This window comes from Candoia aspera, chromosome 4, assembly GCF_035149785.1.
Source record: "Candoia aspera isolate rCanAsp1 chromosome 4, rCanAsp1.hap2, whole genome shotgun sequence".
Taxonomy (NCBI): Eukaryota; Metazoa; Chordata; class Lepidosauria; order Squamata; family Boidae; genus Candoia; species Candoia aspera.
This window is the reverse complement of record NC_086156.1, coordinates 24,066,011-24,080,063: the sequence shown is the minus strand read 5'-3', so window position 1 is coordinate 24,080,063 and position 14,053 is coordinate 24,066,011. Positions and strand designations below refer to the sequence as shown.

Here is a 14,053-nt window from a genome sequence, read left to right as displayed (position 1 = left end):
CTACCAACGTTGTACCTACCCTGAAATAAACCAGAGCCTGCTTTGCAAACCAGTGTCTGAACGTTAGTCAGAGGTAGGCAGCGCATGACATAAAGCTGAGAGTCATAAACTCAGCCTCGCCGAGCCCCACCGGACGACAACGAGCCGCGGGAGGAGTAGACGGCGAGAAGACCAGCAAGATGAGGCCGGAACGACGCGGGCAAGGAGGGCGAGCCGCGCGGCAAGAGACAGAGGAGGACCGACCGAGGCCAGAGGCACCGCGGACTCCCGGAGCCATGGACGCCCACCCCACCCGACCCGAGCCTCAGCTCCAACCCCAAGGGGAGATGGCGACGGAGGCAACCCGACCGCGGGAGGGAGCAACACGACTTCCGAAACCAGCGGAGGACCCCGCGCCCCACATCGCACCCCAGCAACGGGCCTGGAGCGACAGCCCCACGGTGCTCAACACGGAGGAGGACGACGGAGACACCCATCAGACGGAGGAGGAAGCGGACCCGCGGCGGAGGGACGATGAACCCCACCGGCAACCCACCCCCGAGGACGCGCCAACGGAACCGGCCCCAGCGGCGGCGCGGGCTGTGGACGAGGAGGCACGAGCTGAACTCGCGGCCATGCGGGCTCAGCTGACGGAACTCCGGACCATGCTCCAGGCGCTCATGCCCCCCGCGCCACCCAACGACGTCCCCGCACAAGCCCACACCCCGAGCGAAGCACCGAACCCACACGGGCCAGCGGAGAGCCAGCAGACGGCACAGGCGGCCGACACCACACCCCGGGAAGCGAGAGGCGGGGCCGCACAAAACGCCCGGGCCCCAAAGGACTTCCCCATCTTCTTCGATGGGACCCCCTCAAAACTCTCGTTTTTCGTGACCAACGCTAGGGAGTTCATGGGGAGGCACGGACACTCCTATGACTCCGAGGCCGACAAGATCGCCGCCGTGGCGATCAAACTCCAAGACAGGGCGGCGGACTGGTACGTCCAACTGTACGAGTCCAGCTCCCCCGCCCTCGCCACCTTCCCTGCTTTCATCAAAGAGATGAAAACCTACTTCGAAGACCCCCTAGCTAAAGTACGGGCGAAAAGCGCACTCCAGAGACTTAAACAGGGCACACGCACGGTCCCTGACTACGCCCTGGAGTTCAAAGCCCTCGCGGGAAAGGTCTGCGACTGGTCTGAGACCACCCTGCTGGAAATCTTCAAAAGGGGGCTCAACCGCGACGTTCTCCAATGGGCCCTCTACCGCGACGACCCAGAAACGTTACACGGGTGGATCCACCTCGCGGGGAAAGCCGAACACGCGCACCGCACCTTCCTGATGACAACCACGGAAGACACAAACTATGTCGGGAAAAAGGTACCCGCACCACACGGGGGGATGGCCGGCCCCATATACCCAAAAAAGAAGTTCAACCGGGAGCCCTGCGGGAGGTGTGGCAAATTAGGGCACAAGACGGCGGATTGCTTCGCCAACCGACCGCCGACCAGCGCGCCCAAGCCCGCCCCGAAAATTAGCCCCAAACCACCCAACCCGGGGCCGCCCCCTCACCGCCGAATGACCGTGGCCACAGCGACACCGGAAGAGGGCTGGGACGCTTACTGGGGGGAAGAGGACAATACCGACCCCGACCAGCCGGCGGGAAATGCTCCCCGCTTGCTCTGAGACGCGTGGCGAGGCAGGCGGTGGGACAACAACGCGGACCACCTCAACGAAACGACAAAAGCTCCGTAATATTGGCAGCAATTCAACTCTCTGCCGGCAACGGAGCCACCACGGCCGCGGCACTAGTGGACTCGGGGTGCTCAAAAAACCTCATCCACCCCGACCTAGTCGCCAAACTTGACCTCCGCTGCTTCCCCCTCCCCACGCCGCTGGCATTCCACCAGCTGGACGGCTCTACAGCGGGAGGGAAACCAGCCACGCTACAAACCGAGCCGGTCACCCTGCAAATGGGCACTCACACCGAGCGCACATCGTTCGTAGTCACGCCCATCGGACGGCCCATTGCAGTCCTGGGGATGCCATGGCTCGCGAAAAACAACCCGCGGATCAACTGGGCGACCCGCACCTTCACATTCGGCGACGGCGAGTATCGAGCACCAGTACCAGCTGGCAAAAGCAACCCCACGGTAGGACGAGCGGAGGCGACCACACAAGACAATGCCGCTACCACAGCAGACCTACCAGAACAATACGCCGACTTCTCCGAAGTCTTCGGAGAGGCAGAAGCCGACCAACTACCCCCCCACCGCAAGACGGATTGCCGGATTGACCTACTGCCCGACGTCCCCTTACCTAGACCAAAGATTTATTCGATGACCCCGAAGGAGATGGCAACCCTCCGGGAGTTCATCGATAAAAACCTAGACAGGGGATTCATAGAGCCAGCATGCTCACCGGTCGGAGCCCCCGTCTTATTCCGGGAGAAGAAAGACGGGACCCTACGGCTCTGCACCGACTACCGGGGCCTAAACGCGGCTTCCCTGTCCAACAAATACCCCTTACCCCTGGTGAAGGACATGCTCGCCCACCTGTCCACGGGCAAAGTCTTTTCCAAATTGGACCTTCGCGAGGCGTACTATCGCATCCGAATCAGGGAGGGGGACGAATGGAAGACGGCGTTTAACTGCCCCCTAGGCGCGTTCCAGTACAAGGTACTGCCCTTCGGACTCGCGGGGGCCCCTGGGGTGTTCATGCAGCTCATCAATGAGGTACTGCATGAACATCTGTTTAAAGGGGTCCTGGTCTACATCGACGACGTCCTCATTTACACAAAAACGCACGAGGAACACGTAACCTTAGTCAGGCAAGTCCTCGACAAGCTCAGAAGGGCGCAGCTCTATGCAAAGCCTACAAAGTGCGAGTTTCACAAAGAGCGCCTAGACTATTTGGGGTATCGAATCTCCGGGGACGGCATCGAAATGGACCCCGCAAAAGTCGAAGCGGTGCTAAACTGGGAGCGGCCCCGCAACAGACGGCAACTACAGAGCTTCCTGGGATTCGCGAATTTCTACAGGTCATTCGCCCGGGGGTTCGCTGAGATAGCCCTCCCCTTAACGGACCTCCTCAAAACCAAAGGGGTGGGGGACACCCGACGCGCCAAGAACCCAGGCACAGTGCTGAATTGGACTCCCGCGTGCCAGACCGCATTCGACAAGCTGAAAGCGCTGTTCACGACGGAGCCAATCCTCGCGCACCCGGACCCAGAACGGCCGTTCGTGGTCCAAGCCGACGCCTCAGACTTCTCCCTGGGAGCCATCCTGCTACAAAAAGACTCCACGGGGCTCCTGAAACCATGCGCCTACCTGTCAAGGAAGTTCTCCGAGACAGAGAGGCGATGGCACGTCTGGGAGAAAGAAGCCTTCGCGGTGAAATCGGCACTAGAGACGTGGCGACACCTACTCGAGGGAGCCACCCAACCATTCGAGGTCTGGACGGACCACCGGAATCTCGAGGCCCTACGAACGCCTAGACGCCTTAGCCCAAAACAGGTCCGATGGGCCCAATTCTTCAGCCGCTTTGATTTCCAACTGAAGTTCATGCCGGGCAAGAAGAACTTCCTGGCCGACGCCCTCTCCCGGCTGCCCCAAGACGAAGAGCCCGCCCCAGACACCATTGGGACGGTCCTATCCGCCTCGCAACTGGGGATGGCCGTGACCACCCGAAGCGGCGCACGGAGGCAGCTCGACGCTACGGCGCAGCCGACGGCGGGACAACCGGCGACGGAAAGAAGCCAACCGCAACTACCAGGGGGAATGCGCAAGGACCTCGCCGCCGCCCTCAAAACCGACCCCTGGTTCCTGGCAAACCCCGACAAGGTAACGATGGCGCAAGACCTAGCATGGGGGGAAGGCAGAATCTACGTCCCGGACTCGCAACGCCAGGCGATCTTGCATAGGTCACACGACGCCAAGCAAGCGGGACACTTTGGGTTCCTCAAGACCCTACACCTCACACGGCGCCAATTCTGGTGGCCCGCGCTCAGGCGAGACGTAAAAACCTACGTGGCGTCCTGCCCAACGTGCGCTAGGGCCAAACGGGCACCAGGCAAACCCGCGGGGCTACTGCAACGGGTGGCAGAACCCTCCCGCCCATGGGAGGAAATCTCTATGGATTTTATAGTGGACCTCCCACCCAGCCAGAAGAAAACGGCTATTTGGGTGGTGAAGGACTACTTCTCAAAGCAGGCCCACTTCATCCCCTGCACGTCGGTCCCATCCTCACAACAACTAGCCAAACTCTTCCTCATCCACGTGTACAGGCTACACGGATGTCCCGCACGTGTGGTGACCGACAGGGGCACACAGTTCACCTCCAAATTCTGGCGGGCCTTCCTGAAGCTGACGGGGACCCAACAGGCCCTATCTACGGCTTGGCATCCGCAGACGGACGGAGCCACTGAGGTTCTTAATGCCACCTTAGAGCAATTTATACGATCATATACGAACTACCACCAAGACGACTGGGCTGAACTGCTCCCGTTCGCCGAAGTCGCATACAATAACGCCGTCCACACGAGCACGGGGAAAACCCCGTTCGAAGTAGTCTCGGGGCGCGACTTCGTCCCCATCCCGGAGCTACCTCAACCCCCGGAACCCCAGGTGGACGCCAGCGACTGGGGACGGAAGATCGCGGAAGCATGGCCAGTAATCACGGCGGCGCTAAAGGAGGCACAGGCTGCTTACAAAGAGCAGGCCGACAAGCACCGGCGCCTACAACCGACGTTCCAGGCGGGGGATATGGCCTATCTCTCCACCAAGTTCCTAAAGTCAACCCAACCCTCGAAAAAACTGGGGCCTAAGTACATCGGGCCGTTCCGAGTCACGCACATAGTGAACCCGGTAGCAATACGCCTGGACCTGCCACACAACCTCCGGAGGCTCCACCCGGTGTTCCACACCAGCCTCCTAAAACCGGCAACCACCTCCCGATGGCACCCAAGCACGCCACAGCCCGCACCGCTCATGATCGACGGGCAACACCACTTCGAGATAAGGGACATCCTCGACTCCCGCAAGCAACGAGGAACCCTACACTATCTGGTCAGGTGGAAACACTTCCCCCACCCGGAATGGGTGGCGGCGCACAACGTTAACGCGCCTGACCTGACCAGAGCATTTCACCGGGCATACCCCGACAAACCGCAACCAAGGTCAGCAAAACCAAACCCCCCCCCGCAGGCCTCCCCCCGCCTCCCGTGCCCCAAGGGAAAGGGCCCCCCCCAAGCCCGCGACTTGGGTGGACCTTCCCCCCCCCGGGACTCACTCCCCCCGCCCCGGGCCCACGGGGTGGTGACAAACGATCGCCAGCACCCTCCCCCCGCCCCCCGGCCGCGGGGGAGTGGCAAGCAAGTCAACAGGGCAACCTGGGGGCAACGCCCAAGAGACACAACAAAGGCGACGCACTCTAAATAAGAAAAGAAGGGCCCTACCTGGAGCTGAGAAGCACCCGACCAGCCACGCCTCTCGCCTCGCCGAACTGAGCCAAACAAACAGGGTGTGGCTGGAGCATGCGCACGCCAGGTCAGAACCCGAGCGTGCGCACCATGGACACACCCTGGGAAGGCACGTGGTAGAGGGAGGAGCAAAGGGAGGGGCGACAACTACTCCGGCGGGAACTTTGAAAAAAAAAAAAAAAAGGGCCTTTTGACAGCTCTATGGGGAAAACCCAGAAACCCGGGGGAGAACACTATTCGGAAAGGGGGCAGTATGTCATGAGTGCCGTTGAGCTAAAGTCATCAGCGCAATGGCACTCATGACAATGACAAGGAAATAGGTGAAGGGGTACAAGTTAAGTAGCCATCAACCCACAACGACTAACGGCTAACAAACAATAGCTAAACGGATCACGGAGCCACCCAAGCCATCAGCGGCAATACAACGGGGATCGCCCAGCTGAAAGCAATCAGCAGAAGAATGAAAACCTGAGGATGGGCGATCCTGGAAACCCTCAACCAATGGCAGGGCAACGCATGGGACAAAGGGGGGTGACGTGACCGAGAGCGAGGGGGCGCTGACCGGCGCGGGGTATTTAAACCCCGCACCGGCGCGCTCCTGTCACTCTCAGCTTTTTTCTACCAACGTTGTACCTACCCTGAAATAAACCAGAGCCTGCTTTGCAAACCAGTGTCTGAACGTTAGTCAGAGGTAGGCAGCGCATGACATCCTCTGTACAAAGATAGCAAAAGTGAATGTAAAAGCAAGATAAAATAGAAATTTGATGAGAAAGTAACAGAGATGGTAAAGTTAGGGAATGTGTTTTTTTTTTTATAATTTATAATTCTAAATAGATTCACAAATGTTGTCTAGTTTTCAAGTTAGATAAAATACTTTTTGTGCATGTGTGTACCTTTTAGTCAGTTTTGAATCCTAGCGATCCCCTGGACAAATCTCTGCAGTTTTCTTGGCAAGATTTTCAGAAGTGGTTTGTCATTGCCTGTTTCCTAGGACTGAGAGACAGTGACCAGCTCAAGGTCACCCAGCTGGCTCTGTGCCTAAGGTGGGACTAGAACTCACAGTCTCCCAGTTTCTAGCTTGATGCCCTAATAACTACACCAAATTGACTCTCTCAAAAATACCTTTAGATGTTTAAAATTAAAGCAGTACAGTATGTAAAGTTAATCAGCCCGTATAAAGAAAAAAAAGCTGGAACTTTAATATTCATCTTGTTCTGATTTATTGTATTATCTATTCTTACTGCAAAAAAATTCCTAAGCCATTCAGAATTTTGGCAACCACAGAATTAATAAATAAAAGTTTTTATAATCAGAAAGTTTATAATAAAGCTTGAGATTCACTATGCGGGTTAAACCGCTGAGCTGTCGATCGGAAGGTCGGCGGTTCGAAACTGCGCGGCGGGGTGAGCTCCCGTTGCTCCTGCTCACCTAGCAGTTCGAAAACATGCAAATGTGAGTAGATCAATAGGTACCGCTTCGGCGGGAAGGTAACGGCGTTCCGAGTCGTCATGCTGGCCACATGACCCGGAAGTGTCTATGACAACGCCGGCTCCAAGGCTTAGAAACGGAGATGAGCACCGCCCCCTAGAGTCGGATTCGACTGGACTTTACGTCAAGGGAAACCTTTACCTTTACCTTAGGGCAAATGTACCACCACAGTTGCCCTAGAAAGTATGTCATGACAGCTTTTTGACATAACTTTTAAAGTTCTTTTAGGATTTTTAAATAGTGCTTTTAACAATGTATATTGATACTATATTTCAATGTTTTCCTTTGAGTACTTTCATAAGTCAGTAAACAAATATGAGAAAAAATACAATAAGCATATTCCAAAGAGTTTCATTTAATGCAGAATAAAAGTAATGACTCCTTTGGGCCAAGTTCATGGACATGTCCACATTAAATTCTTGGCAATAGTATGAAAGAAGTTTGCCACAGCATTCTTCCAGGGTATTTTTGCAACTTCCCCGATTAGCCTACAGCCTTGCAATTTCCTAGTGGTCTCCCATCTAAGCACTTATCAGATCTAGTTCTGTTTTAACTTCTTTCCCAGTAGATCTTCCAGGCCAGTTAGAAACCTAATGGTTTACAAAATTAAACTGAACTTTTCATTTATCCCTGATTATTAAGTTATTAAATTTTAGATGCACATTTATGGTTTGAAACGTAAAATGAGTGTGTGTGAACCATGACAAGAATAAAATTAATAATTCCATGAGTGCTAAGGTTCAGATTAAAATGACCACAGAAACTACAGAACTTCATCATCTGAATTCAGCAATGCAGAGTGGTTTAACACACAAGGATGTGGAAAATAACATTCTTGTAGTTACCCACAGGTATCTCATAATTAAGGTATTGTCAAGCGTTATGTAAAATGAAAATTTTATGCAGTTTTTACTTTTTTTTAAAGCATGACTAACACTTAATGCACAGGAACGTTCCTTTTCAACATAAACTGCAGTGCACAGAAAATGATTCCAATTTTACTCTTAAATTAACAACGCAATTACTGTAGCCATCAAATTACTTGTAATTATGAGCTCGCTGGCCTATTTGGGTATCCCAAGAGTACAGTAAGGGACCAGATGTGCCATAAGGTTTACTGAAGAGCCATTCATATATTCAATCCACTTGTTGCAGCTGAAGAATCAGACATATAAATATAAACCTCCACTATGCACATAGCTTACATTGCACCCATTAGGAGTTGCAGTGGTGTACACAGGCTCGATAATCCATTTTACATTGACATTGTTTGCCTTGCCTTTGCTCTACAGTGCGTTTACATTATAAACCTGATTTAGGGCAGCCCTTCTGCGTTAGTTTTTAAGGCACCTATTTATAGAGCAAGACAGAATAAAATGTGAGCCCGCCAGCCCTATGCGGTCTCCTGCTCTTCTTGCGCCTCCAAAATAGAGATACCAGTTGGGACCTGTGGCATTTCCAAGGCATGTGCAACCTCTTGCCAGCAGCAACAGCTGTTCCCGAGCCAATGGCGTGAATACATCTAACGAGCAAAAGGGAAGCACCTCGCTCTGGGTCCTACAATTTGCACAGCGAGAATCCCAAATGCTATGGCATTCCACGACACCCCCACACAAAGAAAGAGTCGCACACAAAGAAAGCACAGCGCGGAAAAGGCGCCAGGGAACGCCTTGCTCCCTCAGCCGTCCGCGACTGAGCTTTAATAACTCCGTCGCCGCTCATGACAGCCGAAAAGGGGCGGGACGGGCAAGCTTCATCTTTCTTACCCCATGAAGCCTAAGCTTCCCCCGCCGCCACCTACTTCTCCCACTCCCCCCCGCGACCAGGCCTGCCGCCCGGTAGCCTTCCCGCCCCGCACTCCCGTCTCGCCTTACCTTGGCTTTGCCGGCCTCCAGCTTCTTCTGCCTCTCCTGCTCGTCCATGGCCCCTGCGCGGGAGACAAGAGGGTTACAGTGCGCTCAGCTAAACCGCGAAGGGCGACTTGCCCCAAGCCGCCAAAAACTCCCTCGCTGGCGGTCAGCCACACGCACTCTGCCCGTCTACGGGCTCCGGAGGTGCTGCGGTGGACCCACCGGCGCCATCTTCAGCTCCACGTAAACATGCGGCCGGGGAAAGTGACGTCCGCGCCGCCGCTTTCCACAAAGAGCCACCTCGAGGCTTTGCAGAGAGTTACTTGCAAGGCAGCAACCGAGAGAAGGGTAGTTGCTACGGCGGGCAAACTCATTTCTTCATTTTACTACATTTCTATTCTGGTTTTCCTCTGGGAGCTGAAGGCAGCGATCTCCACCCTCCTACTTTCTCAACAACAACCCTGTGGGGTAGCTTGGGCTGAGAGAAGGGTTGGGCCAAGGTCGCTTCCGCTATTGAATGGAAGCTTGGATTGGCGTCTTCCAGCTCATAGTCCAATACTTTAAATCAGTGAAGATCAAATTGCAGTACTTCAGCTAAACGTAAAATGAGTGTGTGTGAACCGTGACAAGAATAAAATTAATAATTCCATGAGTGCTAAGATTGGGCAAGAAATAAACGATTAAAATTTTAGCGATTATGGTGAGAGATTTATTCTTGGCTGCTATGTATTTTAACTTTGTATTATTGTATTTTTTTTTTTATTTTTAAATTTGTTCCCCGGACAGAGTCATTTGTTGAAATGGGCGGCCAAACAAATTGAATAAATAAATAAAATTTAATCTATGTATCACAGGGATTCTTAAACTCCGGGGTAAAGCAAGTGCCCACTGTGAGCTTGCACTGGTGAAATAAATTTTGACAGTGCTCCTACTTCAGCTACATCAGCCTGCTTTAAAAACAAAAACCCACAGTGTGACTTGCCTTAAACCAGTGTTTTCCAACCTTGGCAACTTTAAGATGTGTGAACTTCAACTTCCAGAATTCCCCAGAGAGCATGACTGGCTGGGGAATTTCTGGCAGTTGAAGTCCACATGTCTTAAAGTTGCCAAGGTTGAGGAACACTGATTTAAATAGTACATCAGGCAGGCCCCTTCACAACCAACTAGGGTTTAACTCTAGCTTTATTTTGAGCTTGTCAAGTGGGAATAGGAAGAAATGCATTACTTTAATGGTGCAGTCACAAAATTTTTACATCATGAATTTAGTGCTCTCATGGAAATGGAGAAGGATGTCTTTATTTATTAGTTTTATACCTCACCTTTCATCCAGGAGCTCAAGGCAGACTTTGGGAATCGATGCTGTGGAGCCACCAACACCATGTGTGTGTATATGTATCTGTCTCTTTAATTTTAATGACTTAATGTATTATTTATTGTTATTTTAATATCTGTAAATCACCTATAACTCATTAGGATTGAAGCAGTGGATAAATGGCATAAATGTTTCTAAATATATGTTAATGTATTTTTAAATACAGTTTATATTTCTAACCCTATTTTCACTGGTTTTTCAGCTTTTCTATATGATTGATGCATAGCATCACCTAGCCATCACCTCCTACTCTTCCTTATTAATACACTGCTAGAGCAATGGCTCGAGGACACCAGTGTAGAAATACTATTTAAAGTGAAAATGGGTACAGGGTTGTTTCTGTGGGGAAAATAGGAGGAAAAAGGAGTATTGGTATGTTCCCCACCTTGTGTTATTTATAAAATTAAAGACAGGATTAAAAAAAACTTTTAAAATTAGAAATAATATATCTGTAACTGCATCAATGTCCAGCTGCCACTATCCTATGAATGTAGGTCTGTTTTAAAAAATGCCGTGGCACAGAACATTAACTGCTGTACTCTGGCAAGCCTATGGCACCTCAGTTATTGATGCCAGGCCTGTCTGCTGCTGCTCCTCCAATCATCTGCCATCCTCTTGGCAGTCTTTTGAAGAAGATCTTCACAATGCAGCTCTAGTGGCATTGCAATATGTGTTGAAATACTCCTTATTACAGACATGTTAAAAGATTTTGGTGAGATACATTTAAAATTGAATTCTAATTATTTATACTGAAAAAACCAGCATTGGGGCCTACCTGACTGCTTTCTTTGGGTATTTTGTAGATTTGCTTGCTTGAAATAAAGGAAACAATGGAAGACGTTTCATGAGGACCTGAGACACGCACAGTGGACTTGTTGCCTTTAATCATACGATGTACTTACTCAGCAGCATTCTAGTTAATAGAATTAACCCACTATTATAGATGTTCATGAATATAGTACCATAAACCAACCCCACTGGCTAGGTTTCAGAACACACTGAGCCACAAACTAGCCAGATACATTTTACTGTATAAACCAGCCATTGTCTCTTCCTGATAGCAGGGTGTGCATATCTATGAACTGATGCAATTTCCAGAATACTTGCTAAGTTTGTCTATTGCATCAAAAACTGGAAAGTACTCTATTTAATTTTGGTTTAATTTGTTGTGCAAACACAACTAATTGTGGTTTATTCAACAAATCAAGACTAAACCAGAAGTGAGGAATAACTGGAGCAATGGGGATGTAAAATGAAGAGAAGCAGAGACAGCAGTAAACACCCTGGAAGAAAGTGAAAACAATCTTACTTTTAAAGATGGCTAAAAAGAGAGAACCAGTTTGATGTGGTGGTTAAGGTGCTGGCCTACAAACCAGGAGACTGAGTTCTAGGTCTGCTTTAGGGCTTGGTGACTTTGGGCCAGTCATGGTAGGATAAAAGACTTTAGGTAATCTTCGCTTAACGACAACAATTGGGACCGGAATTTTGGTTGCTAAGTTAAGCGGTCATTAAGTGAATCTGTTCCAATTTTATGACTTTTTGCAGCAGCCGTTAAGTGAATCACTGTGTGGGTTAAGCAAACCATGTGGTTGTTAAGCAAATCATTCAGTTCCCCATTGATTTTGCTTGCTAGAAGCTGGCCGGGAAGGTCGAAAATAGCAATCCAATGACCACGGGATGCTGCGACGATCCGTTTAGCTTCACTAAATAGTTGGAAGTTCTCTTTCACCTAATTATTTTAATAAAATTGTATTAGTGTACCAGCCTCCCTGCTGCGTAGCAACCTCCCTGCCTGAGCTGCTGGAGGCTGTCTCAGGGTTGGTGGTGGAGTTCCCCAGACTTATGGTTCTGGGGGATTTCAACCTGCCTTCCCTGGGACGTGCCTCAGAGACAGCTCGGGAGTTCATGACCACCATGGAGGCCATGAACCTGATTCAGATTATTCGAGACCCAACTCAGGACAGTGGCGTCACCCTGGACTTAGTTTTCTTGTCGGAGCAATGGCAACGTGATCTGAGGGGAAAAGTACATCTCTCCCCTTTGTCATGGTCAGATCACTCCCTGGTTAGCCTGAGATTCTCCTATGCCGCTTTCTTCTGCAGGGAGGCAGGACCTAGTCAATTGGTCCACCCCCAGCGACTAATGGACCCAGTAGGGTTTCAGAGGGAGCTGGGGGTTATACCTGAGGATCTGCTGCACGGTCCAGCGGAGGCCCTGGCTACCGCCTGGAATAGGGAAGTGGCCAGGGCCTTGGACAGGATTGCGCCTGTGCGGCCTCTTTTATCCCATCGAACCTGACACTCCCTGTGGTTTACGGAGGAGCTGAGGGTTCTGAAGAGGATTAAGAGATGCCTAGAGCGCCGCTGGAGGAAGACAAAGACCGAATCTGACCAAACACAAGCTAGAGCCGCTATTAAGGCCTACCTTGTGACGGTAAGAGCGGCAAAACATCAGTATTTCTCCTCTCTTATTGCATCCGCAGAATGCCGCCTGGCGGCCCTGTTTAAGATTACCTGATCCCTCTTGGGGAAAGGGGACCTAGAGATCCATCTACAGGGCTGAGCTGAGGAGTTTTCTGGGCATCTGCAGGATAAAATCGCTCAGATTTGCTCCAAGTTGGACTCTGAACACGAGGCAGTATCTGTGGAGATGCCCGGGGAACATTCTTACTCTGTTATCTGGGAACAGTTTGATCCTGTTGAGCCTGAGGAAGTGGACAGGAACCTCCGGACTGTAAACACCACCACTTGCCAATTAGATCCATGCCCTTCCTGGCTGGTGAAGGCAGCTTGGGAGGGGACATGTGGTTGGGTCCAGGTGATGGTAAATGCATCCTTGAGAGAGGGGCTATTTCCAGCAGCCTTCAAAGAGGCGCTGGTGCGCCCCCTCCTCAAGAAACCATCACTGGATCCCAGCGTACTGGACAAGTTTTGCCCAGTCTCCCACTTCCCCTTTTTGGGGAAAGTGGTTGAGAAAGTGGTGGCCTTGCAGCTCCAGAGGATCCTGTATGAAACGGATTATCTAGACCCCTTCCAGTCAGGTTTCAGACCCGGTTATGGGACAGAAACGGCATTGGTCGCACTTATAGATTATCTCTGGCAGGAGCGGGATGGAGGACGTGCATCCATCCTGGCTTTTCTTGACCTCTCAGCGGCTTTCAATACCATCCACCATGGTATCCTTTTGGGTTGGCTCAGGGATGGGGGTGGGCGGTGTAGTCTTGCGCTGGTTCACCTCCTTCCTCCAGGGCCGGTCCCAATCAGTGTTGATAGGGGAGGAGAGATCGGCCCCACGGCCCCTTCTTTATGGGGTGCCACAGGGATCAGTACTCTCCCCTCTCCTTTTTAACGTCTACATGAAACTGCTGGGCGAGATCATCCATCACCATGGGATGAGGTATCATCAATATGCTGATGATATTCAGTTGTATATCTCCATCCCAGGTGAAGTAAGTGATGCCGTGACCACCCTTTCCAAGTGTCTGGGGGCCTGGATGGGGAACAACAGGCTTCAACTGAACCCTAGTAAGACGGAGTGGCTGTGGATTAATGGCATCTCGCGTGCCAGGAACTTGTCATCTTTAGTGCACTGCCCCAAACAGACCTGGTGTGTAACTTGGGGGTCCTCCTGGACTCACGACTCCTGCTCGAAGAGCAGGTGTCAGTCGTGGCCAGGAGGGCCTTTGCGCAACTTCGTGTTGTGCACCAGTTATGCCCTTTCCTGGACCAAGAGGCCCTCTGAACAGTCAATCATACCCTGGTCATTTCCCATATAGACTAGTGTAATGCGCTCTACATGGGCCTACCCTTGAAGAATATCCGGAAGCTACAGCTGGTCCAGAATGCGGCTGCGCAGACAATCTTGGGTGTCCCAAGATTTGCACATG

At 51.5% G+C, this 14,053-nt stretch overlaps 1 protein-coding gene across 1 annotated transcript in view; it reads right to left on the bottom strand.

Moving 5' to 3' along the window:
* The window catches only part of AKAP9 (A-kinase anchoring protein 9), a 125,994-nt gene extending 116,996 nt beyond the window's left edge, over positions 1-8,998 (bottom strand). Inside the window, exon 1 of the mRNA XM_063303609.1 lies at positions 8,820-8,998. Coding sequence (XP_063159679.1) covers positions 8,820-8,867 — 48 coding nt within the window. The 5' untranslated portion in view covers positions 8,868-8,998. The remainder of the gene's footprint in view (positions 1-8,819) is intronic.
* Positions 8,999-14,053: the final 5,055 nt, after the last annotated feature.